The sequence below is a fragment of the Cucurbita pepo genome, chromosome 3 (assembly GCF_057944985.1).
Source record: "Cucurbita pepo subsp. pepo isolate OVF chromosome 3, ASM5794498v1, whole genome shotgun sequence".
In the NCBI taxonomy this organism is placed as follows: domain Eukaryota; kingdom Viridiplantae; phylum Streptophyta; class Magnoliopsida; order Cucurbitales; family Cucurbitaceae; genus Cucurbita; species Cucurbita pepo.
In genome coordinates, this window is record NC_141800.1 from 1,042,559 (window position 1) to 1,065,007 (window position 22,449).

The 22,449-nt window shown below is 35.3% G+C and overlaps 5 protein-coding genes across 9 annotated transcripts; 1 reads left to right on the forward strand and 4 right to left on the reverse strand.

Moving 5' to 3' along the window:
• Window positions 1-34: 34 nt before the first annotated feature.
• Window positions 35-6,269, reverse strand: LOC111791575 (uncharacterized). 4 transcript variants are annotated; one of them, XR_015420197.1, is made up of 10 exons: window positions 5,944-6,268; window positions 5,439-5,636; window positions 5,160-5,282; window positions 5,019-5,056; window positions 4,767-4,935; window positions 4,290-4,431; window positions 1,990-4,199; window positions 1,712-1,848; window positions 854-1,549; window positions 35-762 (listed from the first exon to the last, which is right to left on the reverse strand). XR_015420197.1 is itself a non-coding variant. In XM_087121835.1 (9 exons), the coding sequence occupies exons 1-9, from the start codon at window positions 6,022-6,024 to the stop codon at window positions 1,312-1,314; spliced, it is 3,339 nt and encodes a 1,112-aa protein (XP_086977961.1). In that variant the 5' UTR covers window positions 6,025-6,268; the 3' UTR covers window positions 35-1,311. The 4 variants fall into 4 exon arrangements, 1 of the variants encoding a protein (XP_086977961.1); XR_015420196.1 differs by having other exon boundaries at window positions 1,990-4,202; XM_087121835.1 differs by having other exon boundaries at window positions 35-1,549; window positions 1,990-4,202.
• Window positions 6,270-7,328: 1,059 nt separating this feature from the next.
• LOC111791851 (putative 2-oxoglutarate-dependent dioxygenase SLC1) lies at window positions 7,329-8,860 on the reverse strand. Its single transcript, XM_023673348.2, has 3 exons — window positions 8,609-8,860; window positions 7,787-8,377; window positions 7,329-7,668 (listed from the first exon to the last, which is right to left on the reverse strand). Exons 1-3 carry the CDS (start codon window positions 8,837-8,839, stop codon window positions 7,420-7,422), a joined length of 1,071 nt encoding a protein of 356 aa, XP_023529116.2. The 5' UTR covers window positions 8,840-8,860; the 3' UTR covers window positions 7,329-7,419.
• A 4,467-nt stretch (window positions 8,861-13,327) lies between these two features.
• LOC111791060 (protein RGF1 INDUCIBLE TRANSCRIPTION FACTOR 1) lies at window positions 13,328-14,791 on the reverse strand. 2 transcript variants are annotated; one of them, XM_023672244.2, is made up of 4 exons: window positions 14,449-14,791; window positions 14,161-14,352; window positions 13,846-14,061; window positions 13,328-13,770 (listed from the first exon to the last, which is right to left on the reverse strand). In XM_023672244.2, the coding sequence occupies exons 2-4, from the start codon at window positions 14,350-14,352 to the stop codon at window positions 13,630-13,632; spliced, it is 549 nt and encodes a 182-aa protein (XP_023528012.2). In that variant the 5' UTR covers window positions 14,449-14,791; the 3' UTR covers window positions 13,328-13,629. The 2 variants fall into 2 exon arrangements, with proteins under 2 accessions (XP_023528012.2, XP_023528013.2); XM_023672245.2 differs by lacking the exon at window positions 14,449-14,791 and having other exon boundaries at window positions 14,161-14,427.
• A 2,079-nt stretch (window positions 14,792-16,870) lies between these two features.
• Window positions 16,871-20,767, forward strand: LOC111791805 (vacuolar protein-sorting-associated protein 37 homolog 1). Its single transcript, XM_023673288.2, has 7 exons — window positions 16,871-17,134; window positions 18,258-18,467; window positions 18,962-19,049; window positions 19,775-19,814; window positions 19,915-19,961; window positions 20,034-20,154; window positions 20,227-20,767. Exons 1-7 carry the CDS (start codon window positions 17,121-17,123, stop codon window positions 20,379-20,381), a joined length of 675 nt encoding a protein of 224 aa, XP_023529056.2. The 5' UTR covers window positions 16,871-17,120; the 3' UTR covers window positions 20,382-20,767.
• Window positions 20,768-21,239: 472 nt separating this feature from the next.
• On the reverse strand, window positions 21,240-22,194 carry LOC111791287 (Pollen Ole e 1 allergen and extensin family protein). The gene is made up of 2 exons (XM_023672567.2): window positions 21,777-22,194; window positions 21,240-21,686 (listed from the first exon to the last, which is right to left on the reverse strand). The coding sequence occupies exons 1-2, from the start codon at window positions 21,940-21,942 to the stop codon at window positions 21,337-21,339; spliced, it is 516 nt and encodes a 171-aa protein (XP_023528335.2). The 5' UTR covers window positions 21,943-22,194; the 3' UTR covers window positions 21,240-21,336.
• Window positions 22,195-22,449: the final 255 nt, after the last annotated feature.

Consider the following 22,449-nt stretch of genomic DNA (forward strand, 5'->3'; position numbering starts at 1 on the left):
AGAGAGAGAGAGAGAGAGAGTGAGAGAGAGAGAGTGAGAGAGGACACTCCATTGATAAAATTCAGGTGGCCATAGCCATACATATACGAGTGTGTATTTAATAAGCTAGCTACCACCAAGTGTTGCATTACTAGAAAGCAAATCAAGAAAAAAAATAAAGAATAAAACAATGCTGCATATAATCCAAGTCACTGAGTCGAAAAATACTGAACTTTCTCGATGTGGGAGTTGCCCTTAACAGAGGAAATGAGGAAAGATCTTCTCTGTCCCCACCGAAGAAGACACACACATAAGTTTCAGGCAACCTTCATATCATATTCTCACCCAACATTGGTCAATTGGGAGCATCAGAAGCTCCACCGCCGTCGGCCGCCGCTGGGGTTGGCGGGTGAGAGGGGCGTGGAAGAGAGTGGTGGTGGGGTTATGCTGTTGTAAGAAGGGTTTGATAAAGAAGCTGCTGCATTGGTTGTTATAGGAGATTTTCAGGGCAGAGAAGGAAGGCAAATCAATGTGACCCAGGAGCGGTACGTGGCCACTGGAAACGTGAGCCAAAAGCAAGACACGCAACAACAAAAAAGAGAGAAAAATGGACGCAGCATGAACAAATTCAGCATCTTCTAGGGGATATACTCTTACCCACCATCGTATTCTGTTCCAAGTGTGACAATATTACCTCCCTTTTTGCTCCTTTCCTGCATTGCATTTGCCTCTCTCAACAACCTACATCAGGTTTTTGCTCCACAGAGGTATCTCCTTACAAACCTGCCAATGTCACATTCTTTTTAGCAAAATCATCATGTACGCATCGTCTATCTACAAGGCAAATGCTGAGATTAGCAAGGCAAATGGATACCTGAGGAAGCAACGGAAGAACACCACAAGTGAGTGCCAATCTGCTTTAGCTATTATATCTCTCCAAGCTCCAATACCATTCACCCCATCATCACTACGTAGACTATGATATGAGGGGGAAATCTACAAAGAGTAACGACTCCCAGAGTGGTGTACTCATATGGCTCTTTCACATTATTGCCTTACTTCACACAAAGTAACTTGTTTGAAACAATGGAAATGCATTGCCAACTGATTCCTTCAATTTCGGGATAGTTTTCATCACAATCTCCATTTCCTCCCTTTTCAAACAACCAAGCACTCTTCCACGTGTTAGCCTAAAACCAGTTTTCCAGCAGGATTCAATCTCGAGTCTTGATTGAAATCATGATTTGAGAACTGAAAAATGACTACCGAGAAACTCCCTGAGACTGGTGCGTATTAGCTAAGGAAAGAGTGAAGACTTGCATTTTTGGACTTTCATGAGAACCAACTCCTTCCGGTGCTCTTGGGTGCTCTCAGCTTCAGAACAAGTTCCTCACGCTCTTGCTCGACTTCAGCATACTTAAGGCTCATGTGGAAGTACCGCTCACGAAGGTCTCTTAGCTCCTCCTCTAGAGCCGAGTTAATGCTTTCATATCCTTCCTTCGTCATTACATCGCCTCCAACTGTTGGTATAGGAGAATTTTCATTGTTGTTTTGATCGTCTTGAATGACCCTGATTATGATGCAAAGAGATATGGAAAAATTCAACATCTAAAACTGGGAATTTGGTGCCAGGAAACTCTATAGGGAATAACTTAATAGATTCCACTCACTTAAGTACAACAGTTCACGTTGTAATGTAACAAATATAAAACCGAGCTCGTCTTGCACTTACCTGCTCAGCTGATCTTCATATTTCTTGTTTGCTTCCAAAACCTCAGCAAGTTCTTTTTCGAGCAACTGAATTCTTTCAATTGATTCAGCTTCAGCAACATTAGGACCTTCAACATCAATATCGCATCCACTATCATCCTGTCGAGATTAGAAAGTAAGAAGTTATAAAGCCATCCCTGTAAACTAAATGAATAGTAAAATAGACCAACTTTAAGAAGCTTCATGTCTTTATTGGGCATGTTTTTTGCCGTTGGTATTGGAAAAACCTTGAACACTTACAATGCTAGACTCCCGCTGGATCTGTTTTTCCTCCTTCAAACGTTTCAGTTCTGCTTCAAGGAATTGAGATCGTTTTAGACGCTTTAAGTAAGTTAATTCTTCCTCATGCTGCTTTCGTTCTTTTTCAGAAAAAGAAAGCTTTAATTCAAGATCATCGACAGAGTTCTTAAGTTTGACTTCAAGTGATTTGTGATTTTCCAACTGCTTCAGTAACTCTTCATGGTCAGCCATCAGTTTCTCTTCGTTTTTTTTTGACACGGAAAGCTCACTGATCAGAGCCAGTAACTGTTCATTAGATTCCATGACGTTGAGATCATTCCTTGTAGCTGAAAGTTCCATGGTCAGGTGCACAACCGCTGCTTGAAGTTCTTGAACTTCAGTTGTCTTCTCCAGATATGTCTCATTATACAAGCTTTCAATCAATGAACATTTCTCTTTGTATTTTATGTTCTCTTCAACGATTGAATCTAACTCCGAAGATAGGAATCTTTCTTTTGAGGTTAAATCCTCCAACCCAAGAAAGAGATTATCCTCCAAATCATCAACTCTTATGAAATAATGGGCGGACCTTTCAAGCGATTCCTTCAATTTCGATTCCAAGCGGAAATAATCCTCATGCAACTCGAAATTCTTTTTCTTCAGCTCTCCATTTGATTCTCTAAGAAAATTTCGTTCTTCAGAGAGATGCTCAGCTGCAGCTTCCAAGTTCGTTTTTTCTCTTTGCAGGTACTCACATTTATCTTGAGCCTCTGCATATTTGTTTTGCAAGTCATTCAACATTTGTTTCAAATCAACACTTTCTGTCTCTATATCGAGTCTCTGTCTATCAACCTCATCCTGGAGAGCCACTGCATCAGACTTAAAGTTCTCTAACTCAAGGCGAATTGACTCCTTCTCGTCCGTCGTATATTTTAGTTGTGATTCCAAAACAGATATGCTTTCTGACAACTGTGTGCTTTTTTGTTCGATCTGAGATATATGGAGTTCAAGTTCTTGTTTTTCACATTGAAGCTCTGAATATTTACTTTCAAGAATCTTGTTGGCAGAAATATGCAAATCCACACTGTTGCTAAGCGTGTTTACTTCATTTCTCAAATCATTTAAGCTTCTAGCACTGATATCACTTTCTCCATGTATGACTTCCATTTGTTCCTCCATCTGATTTTTTTCTTTCTGAAGACCAGAATACTCAGCTTGCAATTTGTTATGCAAATCTTCAAGGATCTTAATCTCGTCGTCTTTGGACAAAATGCTGTGCTCAAGTTCTTCAATCTCCATCTTTTTCTCAGTCAATTCCCTACTGAGCTCTTCAACTTTGACTTCCAGCTCAATTTCTCTACTATCTACATTTTTACTGAAAGGACCATCGTTATTCTCAATCAAAAGCTCACCAGCTGTGGAGTTCAAAGCCAACTCTCCCCGCTTAGAGTCGTTATTTGCTTGCTTAAGCTTGTACAGGAGGTTCATATTTTCCTCTGTCAATTCATTACAATCTTTTTCTAACTCCTGCACTTTTTCTTTCAATCTTTCAATGTCTTCCACTAAATTTTCCTCAGAATGAAGCGTACTATCGTATTCCCCGTCTGTACCCTGAGGAAATCTTTGGTTGGAGACCTCGCATTTCTGCAAATCAAGTTTGGTTTCCTCCAAGTTTCTCTCCAGAACCTCAATCTTTAATTGAAGATTTTGTTCTGATTCCTTCACATGCTCCAATTGAAGCATCAATTTTTTGTTTTCTTGATTAATATTTTCGTAATCATCATAATTTCTTTGCTGTTTCAAAAGTTCCTCTATCTCCAATTTCTGGTTTTCATTAATCTCTTCTAGCTCCTTAAGAACGGACACAAGCTCAATATTTGATTCTTGACTTCTCTTTAGCTGCAGAGCGAAATCAGCATTGGATTCTTTTTGGAACTTCAGTTCATCTTTCAATTCATCTAAGATTTTTGTTTCACCATCTTGATATGATAAATCCGCGATGCTTGTTTGTCTTTGAGTCGACTTCTCAGTCATCGGTTTCAGTTCCTCAAGTTCTTTTCTCAAACCATCACATTCCGCAGTTGCTGCTGAAAGTGCAGCATGTAAACTTTTCTGGTTTTCAGATTGATCTGAAAACTCTTTCTTCAACTGATCAAGATCAGCCATCAGTTTGCGGGCATTGCTCTCCCACATCCTAGCTTCAGCGCGAAGTTCCTCAGTAGTCGTTGTTTCTGCTGCTTCCAAAAAATTTTTACATGAAAGGTAAGACATTCCTGAAGATGATATTGCAAAATCTTGACATAAAATTTAAGAATGATTACCTGAACCACTGTTCTGTGAGCACACCGAGTTTTGTCTTCGAACATCATTGTAATTGTTTTTTGTAGCGTCACTCTCTACTGAATCATAAGCCTCAGAAGAATCATTGCCGATGTGTGAATCCGATGCAGAGTAACTTGCTTCCTAAAAACAGATACAAAAATATGTCAGTCATTATGTAATCAAAATATATAGAACAATCAATGAATCTGCATGGTACCATGGTCTAGATGAGGAACAGGGTCCTGCATAAACAAAATTCCTCATATTGTTTATTAGGAAAAAAATGTTATGCCTCATTAAATAACGCATTAAGAATGCAAATGTTAATCTAAAACATGATCAAAGCCTAATATAATGACAGAAATTCGATTAAACGAGCAAGAACTAATACAGTAGAGGCACCAAACATGAATTACCGTATTTGAGAAGTATAAGAACAGAAAAATTGTGAAGGTAAGAACGATCTTAGATCTTACCGTGCTGCTAGCATCTCCCGAGTGAAAGCTAGAGTATAAATCTGCACCAGAGGAAGATCCAATACTTCCAGACACTTGGCTATCTGTAATATCTGAGCAGCTATCCGAGTCGTGACCTTCTTTCTTCAAGTCTTCTTTTAGAGAATTTGTCTGTTTAATTCTTCTACTCCTGAAAGGTGTTCAATAATTTTAAAGGCCAAACATATAATCAAATATTCACAAGAATGAACAAAACCATCCCATTATACAGACCTTACTTTTGATATTGGCGTTACGCACTGGATTTTCACCTGCAAACAAAACAAAGCCAACGTTTTAAAGCCTGGACTCCTAGATAAAATTTATGAACAAAACCATCCCATCCTGTAAGAATGTTTAAAAAGTAAAGGTTACTTGTAAAATAGTCCCATGATTGCACTTATTCAGTGGAAGTAAGACTGCAGAAGAAGTTTTAGGATCTGTGTAATCTGTCAGGTTGATCATAGCCTCTCCAAGAATACTAGATCTTGATGATCCCTGTGATTGGAGATTCGGTTTAAATTAGACCAAGTAGTCATCATATTATAGAGTTAAAGACAAAGAGCATGGTCATGAAAACAACACAGGGCTGGCATGAGGAATAATTGCTTGTAGAAATGGTTTACTCCTAAAAAGACAAACCACAGTACCTACCATGGCCACAACCAGCTTGTAATTAAAATCTTCAAACTCCTTAGAAGGTTCATCTTGTGAAACCGAAATGGATTCTGATATAGACTCGCTCCACTGGCAACTTCCATTACGGACTGATCCTTTGCTTGTCCTGACAATTGTCTTCCCAGTTTGCTCTGAGGTTACAGATACAAATAGCTTGTCCCAACCTTTAGGTACCTGTTTTCGTACAAGCAACAAAAAGAAAAACAAATAAACATCTCCGTTCATGTCAGGAAAAGGATTTGAATATCGCATTAAACAGAAATCAGCAGTGGAGCGAATCCGTAACGAGAAGCCAAGATCATCAATCATTGTCATTAATCAGAACGAGAAGCTCAGATAACAACGGAGCGAATTCGTAATCCCAAAAAAATAAGGCGATGTCAAAAAAAACTTAAACCCTACACTAAAAACTATCAAAACAAAGAACGAAAACGAACATATTACACTCGAGAGACATTAAAATTCAAAATAAAATAAGTACCTGGATTGCCTTGAAGTTGGAGAGCTTGAAATCATATTTCTCCTTCGAATTCGCTTGGCGATTCTTGTGCAACCTGAACATTTTCCTCTCTCAATTTTCTCTCTCACGGACTCGCAATTGTTCAATCAAATCACCGCAGAAATTGTTCCAATCCCTTCCTCATTTTGATCATCGTCACCATTGCCAATAACAGACAGAGTTGGATCAAAAGTATTATGACTAGAAGACAACAAGAACATATAGTTGATACAGAGAGAGAGAGACAAAGAAAACGTTGGTCATTTCATTTTTGGGAAAGCGGTATATTATTCTCCGCCATTTCTAAGCAAATGCAAGACAAAGACAGAGAAATCCCGCCCTCAAACCGTTGCGAATACCTATTTTCTGCTGTACTCGCTCACAGCACTCGCCACGTCGCCCATCTGCGACAACCCAACTGAATCTTCAACGTGGCGCCCCGCCATTGGTCATCCTCGAGCCAAAGTTGGTAAAAATGCCTTTACCGTTTTATCCCTAATTTTTTAATTTCATCAATTTACATAAATTTGCTAAATAAAACTATAATAGACTTATCTGAATATTTTCAGGGTTAATAATAGACCTAAACTAATTAGGCTAAATTCGTCTTTCCAGACTTTTACAACCACCCTTAAGGAAGCTCGTTCGGGCCACGGCCCAATGAGTATGGGCCGAGAAATAACGTAGCCCACTACAACCGGGTAATCAAAAAAGCCCATATTGACCTCAATTTAGTTGCAGCCATAAAATCGCATTTAGTTGACTTTATTTAAGGTCACTTAATAATGTTGTGGTGGTCAACGATTTTCATTGTCTAATTTTCTTTTTGTCGTGTCCCTTGACAGCTAGAATTCACGAGTGCTAAGAAATCTATAATATTTACGAGAAGGAAAAAAAATTATAAATTAAATCAAACCATCAATAATTTAATCGATTAGATATATTATAAAAAGTGAGAAATCCATGTAGGGCCCGATTTGACACGGAAGCTAAAAACGACCCTATTAGTCGCGACTATACGTTACATCATGAATGGTAAATAAAGGGCCAAAATTCAACGTAAAGGGTTAACCTTAATCTAGTCAACAAAATTCAGGTCGAATTAGAAATATGAGTCTACACGGGTCAAGTCATCACGGATCAAACTTAAACTGCCGGACTTGACCCGAAATTCAAAAATTGGAATGAGGAATTTTGATATTTTAAATTCATAATTTTCAATCTCATAAATAAAAAAATAATACATAATAATATTATAGTAAAAATATATGTAAACTTGACGTTGGGTTTCAATAAATAATAGCTTTCATTATAAAAATAAACAAAAATTACATTTTAATATAATATATATCATATAAATTAGGGTTTGTTTGGCTTTTAAAAATTACATTATTCACCTGACAAAATATTTTTTAAAAAAAAAAATAAAAATCTGACATTATTGTACTAATACATAGTTCAATAAATAATTTTCCTAGACTCTAAGAAATTCTTCCTCTTAGGCTCACAAGAGGTGATATATTCAAGAAAGACACCAAAATCAGTGTCTTTGTAACGTCGTGGATTCTCTTCATTCACGAGCTTCGACCACGGCTTGATCGTCGAGTCAAAAGGAAGGCTATGCAATGTCGCCACCGATATCCTCGGCTGCTTTGCATTCACCACAACCCTATGTAGCACACTCTTGTACCTTCCATTGCTGAATATCTGTAGAAATTTAATGGTTGAGAATTGTTGAGATGGAGTCCTACGTTGACTAATTTAGTGAATAATATCATGTTATGACTCGTAACATTAATAAGACATGAAATTTGCGAAACCCCACCTCAAGATGATCGCCGATATTGACGACGAATGAATTGGGCAAGGGTTGAACAGTGACCCATTGTTGTTGGTGATGAATTTGAAGGCCTTCAACTTGATCTTGAAGGAGAAGTGTGAGGAAGCCATAATCAGAGTGCGGCGGCATTCCCAGCGTTAGTTCTGGCTCAGGACATTGTGGATAACAATTCACCACCATTAATTGGCTTCCATCTTCAAACTCCTTCAACAACTCTTCCATTTCCTCTTCTTTCTCCATACCTCCCAAGCTTTCAACAATGGCTTCCACCAGACCGAGAAACAGCGCTCTGGTTTCCTCCACGTACGTCGACGCCGAGTCTTTGAACCCCGCCGGAGAAGACGGCCAGCGGGAGAGAAGTTGGTGAAGGTCATTAGGGTTACATGTCAGCTTCAAGAAATCCCTCCAACAGAAAACATTGTCTTTGTTTTGATTGAAACTTGTCCCGTATCGCACGGTCGCATGCATGTCGGATGACATGTATTTCGCTCGTTCCTCGTATGGAAGCTCGAAGAATTGTGAGCTAACATCTCTCATACTTGATATCACGTCGGTCGAAATTCCATGGTTTGTCAACTGCCATATCAAATCAAGAACACGAAGCGTCAACATGAATATATAGTAAATTATAATTCAGTACTAAATATTCTTCACGACTCTCCACAATGGTATGATATTGTCCACTTTGAGCATAACCGGGCTTTCCAGTAAGCCTCATTCCAATGGAGAGAGTATTGTTTGTTTACAAACTCATGAACATTCCCTAAATTAGAAGATACGGGACTTTCATCATCCAACAGAACTAACCTGGAAGAAGCCATATTGTTCGCAGGCTTTGGTGAGGGAGAGGAGGACATGGAGGCGGTTGGGGCCGTAGAGCTCGGCGAAGTCGATGACAGGTAGCTCGATGGAGCCCAGGACATCGAGGTTGGCGGATTGGCAGGGGGCGGCGGGGCGCTCGGAATCGGGGAGGACGTATTTGAGAGGGAGCTTATTCAAGCCCTTGTCACACAGATGCTTGACACCCTTTTGGTACATTTTAGCCTCCAAATTTGTTGGTTGTGGGTGTAGTGGAGAATTGGAGGCCAAAGTTGGAGAGATTTATAGAGCAAAGGAGAAGGAAAAGGGGGGCAAGTTCTGGGAAGCCAGGGAATGGGTTCGAAACCGTTGACAAAATCCAGTCAGAGGAAACTTACTCCACAGCTGCTTCTTCAAATTAGCTTCATTAATGGACCCAATTCTTTTTCCTTTTATGTTGTTGTCATCATTTCATGTATAAATAAATGGGAATACCGTGGCTGACTTTTTAGGGCAAAGGCCACATGGATGTTAAATTATACACATTCAATTCATCCACTAAATCCCTCATATCCGACCATACCATCCATAAGACGCTTATTACTTCTTTTTCATTATATTAATACTGAGTCAATTCATATTAAAATTAGGTTAATAAAGATTTGTTACTAATTATTTAATTTCCGAGCTGTTCGACATTTGTATTTTTGTTGTTTTTCTTCGTTTTTTTAATCATACAATTAAATCAAATTAGTTCGTGGTAGTTAAATCGTCATATCAATCAAATTCAATGTGAAATCCTCGTATACATGTCAAGATGTTGATTGAAAATGGCTGCTCCAATTTGTTAGATGAACACGACATCCAACACCTCCCCTTAATCGAGGCTCGACTCCTTTGGAGTCTTAGTCATTTTTTACTGCCTTCAAGCAAGCTTGACTCATTTTCTTTTGGAGTTCTTTGTTCGATATTTGAGAATTTACCAATCTATTGGCACAACTAACTTTAGGGCATGGTTCTAATAGCATATTAGACTAACACGACTCTCCGACTAAGGTTAGAGCATAGCTCTGATACCATGTTAGGTGAACACGACTCTCCACAATGGTATGATATTGTCTACTTTTAGCATAAGCTCTCATGGTTTTACTTTAAATTTACTCAAAATGCCTCAATCAAAAGCTAGTCAATTTTTAATTTTTAAAAAATTTAAAAGTTGCTTTTTAGCATTATTTATTTATTTTAATTTGAATTTTTTATTAAAAAAGAAGTTTCTAGAAAAATATATAATATTAAAAATAAAATGGCAGCCCTTCACTTAGTTTAGGCATCAAATCTTTGAAGGTATAATTTATTATTTAATATAACTTTAAGAAAAAAGTTACTTTAATTAGCCATCAAAACTTTGGAATATTATCAAAATTCATATTCTAATTATATTCAGCACGTGCCATCAAGGGATACTAAGAACTACCTTCAAACATTCCATTAATAAATAAATAAATAAATAAATTACATAACGTTTAGTACTATAAATATCAATCAATTAATACTTACGGTAAAATTTCCAATTATGATATTATATATCAATTTTTTATGACATCATAATTTTTAAATATTAGTCTATTTTCTGAATGTTGTAGCAAATAATTAAAAATGGCTTTGATTTATAATATTATTATATTGTTAAATACACCAAATTAAGGGTGGAATTATAATAATATTTGGTCTCTCTTTTTACAACTTGCAACTACACTTGTGTTTCCAACTCAATTAAAAACAAAGAAAATTTGAAAAGTCAAAGGGTTGACCTCAAAATAAAAAAACTAAAATATCTACGTACAAGGTTATAATAATAATTACTATGTATGTTGTAATACGTAGCATGCAAAATTTAGGATATAAATTGAATGACTTCATATTCCAAAGTCAACTCCAAGCCCTATATCAAAAAAAAAAAAATTAAAAATTAAAAATTAAAAAAATGTCCATTTTTATCTATTTTTTCTTCTTCTTTAATTGGAATTTTTTTTAATTATTTTATTCTTCTATGTTCATTGAATGTGCATTATTTTAGCCTTTATTATTTTTGTTTTTTTATAATAATGCATTCTTGGCTTTAATACTTTATGTTATATAAAGTTATCGTGATTTTTTTTTAATTAAATTAGTTTTTATTTCCATTTTTTTAAAAGATAGGGTTTTAATTAAATACTAAGTTGATAATGATTTAACACGGTTTTGAGGATGGAGGAGTTCAAAGCTTCGATCTTTGGTCGTTTATATATTTTGTTCACCAACTAATTGAGTTGCTAATATATATATATATATATATATATATATATATATATGGTCAATCAAAATAAATTCAAATTTTATATTAAAGGTGATAAAAAAAATTGTTTGAAGTAAATATTTGTTTGTTTGTTTTTTTTTTGTTTTTTTTTTTTTTTTCTTAATTGAATGACTTAATAGTTGAAAGTTAATAAATTTATTAAAGGGTTCAATCATGGGCTGCTCTACTTCAAATTAAAAGATTGAATTTGGGTTACCAATGAATTATGAGTCAAGTGAAAGTTGATGCACTTTCTATCCAACATGCTTTTATTTTATTGTATCAATTAACAACCATTATATTAAATTATTCACACGTGTTTAACTAAATTATTCACCACAAAAAAGAAAAATCATTTTATTATTCATTGTTTTTTAATTAAAACTAAAACAAAATAATTTCCATTTGTATTATCAAATATTTATTGTTTGAAGTAGTTGAGTTTGGATAACATTACTAATTTATCAATTTATTTTTTATATTTAAAATAAATTGTAATTCGGGTGTCGATTTAGGGGAAAATTTTTGTTCCTGAAATAATTATTATTAAGAGAAAGGGTCTTCGATGAATTTTTTTAATTATTTTTAAAATCACATATTATTTTATTAAACAACAAAAAAAAGGTCAAAGGACATGGTCAAACAAAGGCCGAAATGTTTGAAATTATCAAACATCGTAAACAGACTTCAGCTACCCATTTTCTTTGTCCTTTTTTCTTCTTAACATGTCAATGGTAGCTTATACTAAAAAATAAAAATAAATAAAAATAAAAATAAAGCCTTTTTAATTGAAAATTCCTTTAGAATTTTTTCGCGGACGAAATAAGTTTCATCATGCTTACGAACAATCTCAATACATATAGCACAAGACGATTCTGCATATCAAATTCAAAATAAAATGACGGTTGAATTGAATTGACGGTTTGTTAGTTATAAATTGTATGTAGAAATTTAAATCTTATTTTTGAATGGACAATATTATATTTTAATAAGTTAAATACAATTAATACTTTTAAATTTTTTAAAAATTTGAATTACTCGCTGTAGTGCTTGAAGCTCGTTGTAGAAAGGCTGGGCCTGGTGATGTGGGCCGGTTTCTATTAGGCCCATTTACGGTGGCATTAAGATGGGCCTTTTACTGTCTTTTGGGCCAGTGACCAAGTGGGACGACACCGAACAATTCATGGAAATGGTCATGAATTGTCGTTTAATGATTATTGGAGGGTATTTTTGATATTTAAGTAAAAAAAAAAAATGCTTTTATTATATCCCATTTTAATAAATTAATTATATTTATAAAAAAAAAAAAAAAAAAAAAAACAGTTGCAATAAGTTATTTAAATATTATTGGTTGCCCAAATACACTGAACCGACGATGCTTCTCATCAGATTTTTATTTTTTATTTTTACAAAATATATTAAATATTAAAAGTCAATGAGAAGCTTTTATTTTTCATTAAAATAAATAAGAGAATCTTTTAATATTCTGCGCACCAATCACTGCTTGACAGCTCAGATACCAAGAGCCCATCTCGACGACCCACAACAATGCAAGTCATCAAAATTATATTTATATTCTCAACATTTCAGTTCCATATTAAAAAATATTTACATCCAAAATATAATACTTATTGTTTTTTCGAATTAACTCGAGTTTTTAAAAAATAAAAATTACGGGACCTTAAAATTTTTAAATTTATTATTATTTTTGTAACCCGATTTAATGTAATTTAAATAAACGAGCTCTCTAAATTATTAATAATGGTGACGTTTAATGTTTAAATTAATTTAGAGTTAAACTCAGCTACTTTATTTGAAAATTTTATCCATTTATTATTGGTATTATTTAAGAGAAAAAAAAAATCATAAAATCCTCCCGTCATGAAATGGCTACCTTGTGGGAGAAACCCGTTAAAAAGAACCCGAACCCGAAATGGAAAAAAATAATAATTTTTTTTTTTTTTTTTTTTAAAAAAAGGTAAATGGTCACAATTTACATAAATGAGGTAGTATACCTAATTATTTGGGCAAATTGTGGAAGATGTGTAGTCTAAGAACATATAGATCCATCAATCCACATCAACCCTTTACCTACTTATTTTCTTCCAAATACACCCCTCCACCTCACATTATTATCCCACACCTTTTTTTTTTCTTATTTATTTAAATCGCCTATATCCCATTTTAATAAACGTGATATAAATGTAATAATTCCTAAGACAAGTAAAAAAAAAAACTATTAATTATAATAAAAGTTTGGTACACAAAGCCTAATTTAATTTCATTTAAAATTAATATTAAAAATTAGAGAGATTTAGCTCATGTTTTGTCTTGCTTCTAGCACAACATAATTAAATAAAGAAGAGTATGGGTGTTTAACCATAAAAAGGATATAAGAAAATAGAATGAAAGTATTTATTTATATAAACGGCCCATGTGGATAATGGGCCCATGAAAACCCATGAAACGGACTCCACAAAGACATGTTCTATTCTTTATTTATTTTTAATTTCTCAATAAACAAATATACACCTAGCAATTATGAACATAACAATCCCTCCATTATTGCCTCTTCACATCCAAATACCCTTTCAAAATTAATCATTTTATTTCGATTTTTAGGGACATACCCTATATTTGTATGGACAAATACCCCAAATCATGGAAAGAATTGGTTTGGAAAGGCAGCATTGAATCAACCCCCAAAAGGTGCCCTATGAGGAATACCCTTCCTTCTCCTCGATGAAATTCCTTCTCTTCTTTCCATCCCCATTGCCTCATTCTTCGCCTCCACGTTAAAGCTCGCATCTTCCCCATTCCTCTTCACCCCTACCAGCTATAAACGCCATAGAAATTATACCAAAAGATGATGAATTATGAAGAATTGAATGAAGAACAGAGTAATGCTGACCTTACAGCCGAGGGAACAGAAACGAAATGGATCCAATAAGCTTCTCCCACAAATTTCACAGATATGAGCTCCTCCTTTCCCGGCTTTTGGCTGAGGCCTCTCGTTTAAGAACATCACTCTCGCGCTATTAATCACATACGTTTGGACACCACTGATATCCAAAGCATCTTCGATCTCTGCAACTCTCACCACATCATGATACGAAGATCTCCTAATCTAAAACCAATTTCCACAATCAAAAACCAACCCATTTCTTCAAAAACAATGCTTAACAATACCCATGTCTTAGAATTTCCCAAAAGTTATGGTACCAACCTGAATGACTTGATGGTCCTTGTGATGCGATGAGCGGCAGTAAAAGCAGAATGCGTCAGTGTGGCAATCGAGGCAGTACATATTCCGCTCGCTCCTAGCCGCGTGGCTGTGGGTGTGGCAAATTGAGAAGAAGGGCGTGGTGAGTAATGGCTCAAGCCACGGCGGCGCCGACATTACTGATTTCTGCTTCATCTTTTTTGCGATTTTAAAGCAAAAACAAAACGAAATGAGAATGTGGAAAGAAGAAAGAAGAAACAGAGAAATAAATGTGAATCCTTTTTGGCTTACCAATATGATAATTCCTCTGGATGAGCGAAATTGGAAATGGGTATCGGAAAAAATGTGAGCTTTTGCCTTATTCTCATAACTCTCTCACGAGAGAAATGAGATGAGAGAGGAATCAAATGAATAGGCCAAGAGTGAAGGGACAAGGTTAATGTATGTAATGGACGGTGGAGATGGGATTTGGTGGCTGAGGAGTAATCAGAAGCGTTGGATGAAATTGACAGAGATGGCAAAGTTTCGCGCTTACGCTGCTTTTGGATCTTCCTCTCGTCTCTACGTTGGCACCAGGTCACCCTTTCCTCTACTCTTCATCTTATTCTTCCCATTTTCATCAACGCCTATCATTCCGCCACGTCCCACGTCTTTACTTCTTTTTTGCTGTTAAATTAAAATTTTTAACTTTTAATTAAAATCATAAACTATATATATATATATATATATATATATATATCTATAGTTTTAAAAGGTGGTGGTAATTTAACTAAAATTTAAATTAATCATTACATTTTTTTTAATCAACTTATTATTTAAGGAAGGTGTGTTGCATTGCATGTATTGCGCCGACGGGAAAGGATATGGCAAAACCCCTGCCATAAACAAACCCATATTATATATATATATAAATAAATAAATAAATATATATATATATAAAGTGAAAAAAAAAAGGGAATTTTGATTAGTGGATGATGAATCATGTGAAGTGGAGTGAGATTCTAATCTTTTATATAAAGTTTGGATCTCTCAAAAAAAAAATTAAATATATATATTCTATTTTTCCTTTTCTAGCTAGAAATTCAACTATTTTATTTTTATCTTTTTGCCATTTTAGATTTGTAGTAAAAATAAATAAATAAATAAATAAATAAATATATATATATATATATATATATACACGCGCTCGCTTGCGTGTATATATATATATATAATTCTTGAAATAGTAAGCATATTAAAGAAAAGGCATTATGGTTATTGAAACAAATAGGTGGTGAATGAATTGATTAAATTGGGATTAAGGGAAGGTTTAGGGACTCTTTTAATTTTTAATGTGATTTGTCCACGTGGCACTCCCAAATGCATCCCTAGAATAATATACATATCCAAAATCAATAATTGTTAAGAGAATTTTCAGCATATATTTAACAAATAAATAAAAAAGTAAGTATAAAACTAATTATAAATAAATAAATATACATATAACAGCGACAATGAACTGTTAAGCATCAATTTTAGTGGGAGTGTAGGCATAAAGTGCTTCCTCCATTATTCCTTTATCTCTTTATAATTTAAAATTAATTTATTTGTATTTTTCTTAACATGTTAATTAAAATTGATATAAATATGTAATGTACGGAGGATAAGAATATATAATTTCTAGAAGATAAGATAAAAAAATATTAATTACTTTTATCTTTCGTATTTATAATAACGACAACAACATGTAATATTATCTATTTAAGTTATATATTTTAATATTTATTAAAATATATAATTAAAATTGTCCGTAAAATGGGAGATGGCAGTAGAAGTACAATGTGTCAGTGAAGAATGTTTTTTTTTTTTAAGGAAAAAAAAAAAAACAGAGGAAAGAAGCGCGTGAGTGGGACACTGGGACTTTCTTTTCGGTTGGTGCTATTATGAGTCTATATCTATATTAAAATGCGTCTGTTAAGGAGAAATTTTTACATATACACTCACACGGTAGCAGGTGGGATGATAACGAGTGGGGGGTAATTTAGAAATGAGAAATATTGGAAGGAACATGATTAGCTAGGTTGTGTTGAATCAATCATTTAATAATTGTAACTTTATGATTCAATCACATTGATAAAATCTCCATAAGATCTCTCCCACAAATGAAAAAGCATCTAACCTCATCTTTCTCAAAATGTCCACATGGCCTTCCCCCGCTGCCCTGTCTTCCTTTTCTCAACTCTAAACACCGCCGCTTCTGGTTCGTCCTGGGCGGTGGCGATGGTAGCATTACGGCGGCGGCATGTCTCGCCGGAGGATGAAGGGAAAGGGGAGAAGGCAAGCGCCGCCGCGCAATAATTATATAATAAAACTCCTATTTTGTAGGTAAAATATTAGTTTTTATACATCATAAATATTTTTAAATAGTGAAATTCTTTAAAATATAATATTTAAATGAGAAGTGGGACCTACAATTGTGGTAGAGTCGGTGTTCGGATTCCAATTTCAATCATTTTTGTTAAATATTTTAATAAATTTATACAATTTTGAAAAAGAGATAAAAAGCTAATATTTACATTTTAAATAATAAGAATATATATATATATATATTTATTATTATTATTATAAATGAGGGTGTTTTTATGTATAAATTAACCTTAAATTTACTTAAAACAAACAAAACTACACATTAAATTCGACGAAATTTACTCTACGCGCCATTTTAATGAAAAGCAACGAGTTAATAACATGGTAGAACGATTGAGAAATCGATGGCACGGATATTAGTAGTCGGAGTAATCATCAAACTCCATCGGTTAAAAATTTGGGATTTGATTCCGGTTAAAGAAAGCGATTACGCGGATAGAGAAGGATTCGAGGTCTAATTGTCCGCCGGATCCTTGCTCTCCGGTCGGAGGATTCTTCATCCTAGGGTTTTGTTTTTCTTCATATCATTTGTTCTCTGGATTATTATCCTCCGACCTATGTTCAAGTTTTGGTATGTTTTTTTTCTTTCTCTTTTTCGTGTTTAATTTCATGTATTTGGATTGGGCTTCTCTTGTTTAGTCGGTTTTAACTCTGATTGTTCGACTTTTGGGCGTTCCGGCCAGTCTGTGCGCATTTTCTTGATTAAGCTGCCTTCTCAACTTCGTTACGAATTGATTTTAGACCGACTTGGTTCATGATTGGTTTTCGATTTTGTGGCTGTGAATTAAGAGGTTTAATTGTTTATATCTGTATCGCTACCTGCTGTTTGAACTTCCTTTGTTCAAGAATCTGCTTGACGTGCACGACATCTGGCTTTTATGCTCAATTTTTTCAAATTTTCTTGTTGCACGACAAAGGAAAACGTTTGAGTGTTTGATATCGCCGAGAATGTAAGTTGGTCTCGTTTGAGGATCCTTAGGGACATGTTTACTCTGCGTAGAGCTTGGTCGGACCGCATTCAAGCATTTTGAGTCCCACGCATTTCCCCCATGCTGTGTTGGTACTTGGCAAATCCAATTTATTGGGTCCCTACCATTTTATTTTTAAAGACCTTCTTCGCAGTGTACCTTAGGTGAGAAGTGATGGACTAATGCAAGCAAAAGAGTGAGTGAGTGTTATGAATCACGGATCTTCACAATGATATGATATTGTCCACTTTGAGCATAAGCTCTCGTGGCTTTGTTTTTTGTTTCCCCAAAAAGGTCTCTTATCAATGGAGATGTATTCCTTACTTATAAACCCATGATCATCCCCTTAATTAGTCGATGTGGGACTCCTCTCCTAATCATTTGGAAGCGTGTCGTTGCCCCTGTTATGTTTCTGAAGCAACAATTGGAAAGTTTGTACTCGAATAAAGCAACCACATACAACTTTCGAAAGAGTGTATGCTCTTTCATGTTGGTTGCAGAAATCAACAATTGGAAAAGGATTAGCATTCCTTCATCTGAATTTGGCAACACTTTTTTTATTACCGAGCAGTGTACTTCCTCATAGTTCAGTTAAAAAGGAAATGCCTTTTTTGCAACATTTTTCACTGAATCGTGATTTGATCTGATTCCATTTAAACCGATGTTTTTCTGGGTATGATTTGCGAAGTCATTGACCCATTCGAGTGTTTTTGTATCTACTTTCAGGGGATCTCAAGAGGAACAGGTGCGTCCTCCACAAGATGTTACCACACAGTCATGGTATCCACCCTCTGCTAGCTCCTCTCGCCCTGCAGCCCCAGGTAGCACCTCCTCCAATCATTCCAGTCCACAAAGGCTTTCTGGTAGGCCACAGTCTCCATCACACGTTTCCCCTGAGGAAGCTGCCGGCATTATTTCTGCTTTGAAGGACAAAAGGTAAAGCTCAAGGTCCATGAATACAAAAAATTATGCTTGTGCCCACTACTTTCTTTGATTCTCATTCATATTCAGAAGTTTATGGTTTTTGGATTATTTTTGTGCAGTTCGAGTTTCCTTTTTTTGGCTCTTTGTACCTATGTAGTCCTTTTCAGTCAATGTTAGTGCCAAAAATTTTAATGCTTTTGAGGAGTGGAAAACCCACTCATCTTTTGTGTGTGTGTGTGTTTTAATAAGATTTGAACTTCATTAGTGAAATAAAGCTACATGTGTGTGTTTCTCGTCAAGGACGTTCTTTAAGTGATCATTCTTGTAAGTTAATATATGATGTTTGCATATTTATAGGTACTGTTGTACAATTTTTTTTTTATTTAATTAATTTTGCTTCTGATTTCAAATGCTTGTTATGATTCGAACCAGATTTCAATGTTCTTTATTTCGTCGTTTCAGGATATTGATCCCTCTCTTTTTTCTCCCCTTTTAAATTTGGTCAGTGTTGATGAGTTGCGAAAGCTTTTGTCAGACAAGGATGCATATAATCAGTTCCTCCTTTCACTTGACCAGATCAAAACTCAGAACAATGTAAGCTACATTTTCTTCCCTTAGTTCTTAAACTTACTCAATTGTGAAGCTGAAATGTAAGAAATATAAGTTGAAGTTTAATTGGGTTGTTTTTGATAGAAGAGAACTAATATACAACCTGATGGTTCTCAAGTATGTCGAGCAGATTGTTTATTTAACTATTCATGCAGCCTTTCTATTTCTGATTCCATACTAGCAAATTGCTGAGTGTTTTCTTGATCTTTCCTAGTATACTGCTTGTAAGCATAGGGTATTCATCCTCTCTATTTTCATTATTTCAATGAGTAGTTCATTTCTTAATCAAAGAAACAATCCGTTCTTAATCGATATTAAGATTTGCAGGATTTTCTTTCCTGTATTATATCTTTCCCGACTTAGATTATTTTGAATTAAAGGTGGGAGCTGGCAATATCTCAAGAATAGCATCATAGGATTGAGAGGAACATATGATTTTATAGAGGTGGAGAGGTCGTGTGATGAAGTTCGGGAGGTGGTGAGTTTCAATGCCTCCTCGTGCACTTCCATCACTAAACCTTTTGATAACTATGTGAATGAGATACAACTGAATTTAGCGTAACTGACTTGTGTTACCGAGGAACTGTTCGCTTCACGATTTCTTATGTTTATCGTGTGGTTTCTATAGTTGGTCCCTATTATGTCTCTCTTATGTAAACTGTTCCTGATTGGTTCCTTCTCTTTTTCATTTTTTTCATAATTGTCACCAGCTAAAAGATGAGCTGCGCAAGGAAACTCTTCAGCTTGCTAGTAAGTAACATAGCTTTTTTTTTAGTGACTTTTATGCTTGCCTTTTATTCTAAGCACATCTTTACGGGACAAATGTTAATCATGATATTAACTTGAAAAGGTGAGAACTTGGAAAAGGAACCATGCATCATGGAACTCAGAAACCAGGTATGGGTTTATCAGAAAATGGTGAATTCTCTTGCCCTTTATGCTACCTCCCTTTTGTTTATTCTCTCACAGTGCAGAATTATTCGGACAACGGAACTGGCAGCGGCCGAGGAGAAGCTAAACGAGCTTGACCGAAAGAAAGAGGACATTATGAAGCTCTGTTCTCCTGCTTCACTTCTCAAAAGGCTTCAAGGTATATCGTGATAGTCGTTTTCGGATTTTTGGTCGCAAATTGGCTCAGATTATTGAAACGTTTTGTTTGCAGAGAGAATGAAAGAGACAGAAGAGGAGTCGGAGAAGGTGCACATGCAGCTCCTTGAGAGAGAGATAGATTTGAGTTCATTTACTCATAAATACAAGAAGCTGCGTATGAATTACCACCGGCGAGCTCTCATTCAACTTGCTGCCAGAACCACCTGAAACTAAACAGCACAATACTGATCACAGTGGCAGTGAGGTATATTCTTAACCGACAAAATTGACTGCCTTACTGCTACTGCTACAAGCTGTTCTGTTTCAGGGTGGAGGTTGAAATCATTTGAATCATCCATCCCAGATGTGTTTTCTACCAGTTTGTGTGGGTTCGTTTTAGTGATGATAATAAGTTGATTCTTTTTCACTTTGATGAATGGTTGTAAAGATGATATCTGTGCTGTTTTGTTTGGCATCATTTTTCTACCCAGGCCCCCTTATCATTTTTCTCTACTTTTTATGTAATTAACACTTCATCATAAGTAGATTTATTGGAGTTTGGACTTGTAATTTAACCTTTTCTAAAATATATACATACATACATAGTTATGCAATGTGATACTATTTGACTTTATCAAATGATGTCTTGACATGTTCATTTCATACATTTTAATCTAACTTTTTAGCAATACCTTGCATATTAAGCTTTTATCTTCTTTAACGGCTTAAGCCCATCGCTCGTAGATATTGTCTACACCCTAAGGAATGCTTCGTTTCTCCTTCAACTGATGTAAGACTTCACAATCCATCCCGTTTGAGGGCTAATATTCTTGTTGGCACACTGTCCGATATCTGAAAGTCTAATAAATTCATATATGAAAGTCTAATATAATTTACTATATATTGTGTTTTTCCTTCATGGGCTTCTTCTCAAAATTTTATAACGCTCCTCTGGGTAAATGTTTATTGTACTTTATAAGCTTCTTTTGTTTTTCTAAGAATCTATTTCTTGTACATAGGATTGTTTAGTTCTTCATTTTGACTTTCGTTTAGGGTTTAGGGTTTTAGAAATTTCAAGAGATTACAGAAAAAGTAGAAAAGGATGGTGATAAAAATATTATAAATTTCATGGATTCACAAGATCAGTAACAGGAACTTGGAATGCAGAAAAAAAAGAGGAGTTTCAGTAATTACTCCCCCCACCGTTATCATCGGAGCCATCTGTATCAGGTTCCTCGCACATAGGCGAAGTGAAGTAAAATGGTCCTAGCACGTACTTGACCAAATCGCGATACACCAAGCTCGGTCCCCGGAGTTGAACGCCAGAGCGGCCGCCGGCAAAATCAGTCATGGTGTTGCAGGACGGATCCGGAGACGAAACGAGCCGAACCGAGCATTTCTTGGGGTTCAATTTCTTGCCGTGCATCACCTTTTCCATTTTGATATCAAATTGCCCTAATTCGTCCGTTAGATCACTCGTATAGTGTATCACTCTGCTTCTCTCGTCCAAACACGTTACAGATACCTTACAATCTGCAATCCAGATCGTCGAAGATTAACATAATCGGAGAAAGCGATTGCAATTTTAAAGGTGGAATTTGTTCCCTAATAATTCTGTATTACCTTTGAGCGGTTTGCCATTGATCCACTCGTTCCACCCCTGGGTGCAGTCCTGGCAGAGAACTTTTCCGCCGATATGAATGATGTCGTATTCGTTCGTCGCTGCTACAATGTTGATGCAGCCGATTAGAACAGAAGCCGCCATTGTGAGCCGCAATAGAGGTCCCATCTTGATGTTGTGGTGTCTGTAAAAGCCAGTGTGTGTGTGGATGGGTGAGGGCTGCGGAGGTTCATATAGCGAAGGAAGAAGGAAGTGGGGAGGCACTTCTTGGCGACGTGCGTTCCACCCATGGGAGCGTCAAGGTAAGCAACATTGGTTTATATATTGGATTATCCGCTCGCAAGTCAACGATCACAAACATTCCTTCAATTCAAATTTTCAACTTTTTTCTCGTTTGTTTTGTGTTCGTAAAATTTTAGCATAAATTTTGCTATTATGTAATTCTTGTTAGACTTAAAATTTTAATGTTAATCTAATTTCATTATTTGCATAAAAATACTTGTTTTTGTTTTAATAAACTTACGGATATTAATTATCTATTTTTATAAGTTTGATATTTATTACAAAACTTATACTAATCTAAATATTTGCCTTATACTACGGGCCTACAATATTTGTCCTCTTTACATTACGAGCCTATACGAGCCTACTATATTTGTCCTCTTATTGAAGGTA

Bases quoted from the DNA above. Each gene is read 5' to 3' on its own strand.
- LOC111791805 (XM_023673288.2), top strand. The intron at 19,050-19,774 runs GTAAGCTACATT...AATTGTCACCAG, and splicing joins AGATCAAAACTCAGAACAAT to CTAAAAGATGAGCTGCGCAA. The intron at 19,962-20,033 runs GTATGGGTTTAT...ATTCTCTCACAG, and splicing joins TCATGGAACTCAGAAACCAG to TGCAGAATTATTCGGACAAC.
- LOC111791060 (XM_023672244.2), bottom strand. From the start codon at position 14,352: ATGAAGCAGAAATCAGTAATGTCGGCGCCGCCGTGGCTTGAGCCATTA. The intron at 14,062-14,160 runs GTTGGTACCATA...AATTGGTTTTAG, and splicing joins AGGACCATCAAGTCATTCAG to ATTAGGAGATCTTCGTATCA. The intron at 13,771-13,845 runs GTCAGCATTACT...TGGCGTTTATAG, and splicing joins TCTGTTCCCTCGGCTGTAAG to CTGGTAGGGGTGAAGAGGAA.
- LOC111791851 (XM_023673348.2), bottom strand. From the start codon at position 8,839: ATGTACCAAAAGGGTGTCAAGCATCTGTGTGACAAGGGCTTGAATAAG. The intron at 8,378-8,608 runs GTTAGTTCTGTT...TTGATATGGCAG, and splicing joins AACAATATGGCTTCTTCCAG to TTGACAAACCATGGAATTTC. The intron at 7,669-7,786 runs GTGGGGTTTCGC...AAATTTCTACAG, and splicing joins ATATCGGCGATCATCTTGAG to ATATTCAGCAATGGAAGGTA.
- LOC111791575 (XM_087121835.1), bottom strand. From the start codon at position 6,024: ATGTTCAGGTTGCACAAGAATCGCCAAGCGAATTCGAAGGAGAAATAT. The intron at 5,283-5,438 runs GTAGGTACTGTG...CTCCAATCACAG, and splicing joins ACAAGCTGGTTGTGGCCATG to GGATCATCAAGATCTAGTAT. The intron at 4,432-4,766 runs GTAAGATCTAAG...ATCTGTTTTTAG, and splicing joins CGGGAGATGCTAGCAGCACG to GAAGCAAGTTACTCTGCATC.
- LOC111791287 (XM_023672567.2), bottom strand. From the start codon at position 21,942: ATGGGACCTCTATTGCGGCTCACAATGGCGGCTTCTGTTCTAATCGGC. The intron at 21,687-21,776 runs GTAATACAGAAT...TCTGGATTGCAG, and splicing joins CAATGGCAAACCGCTCAAAG to ATTGTAAGGTATCTGTAACG.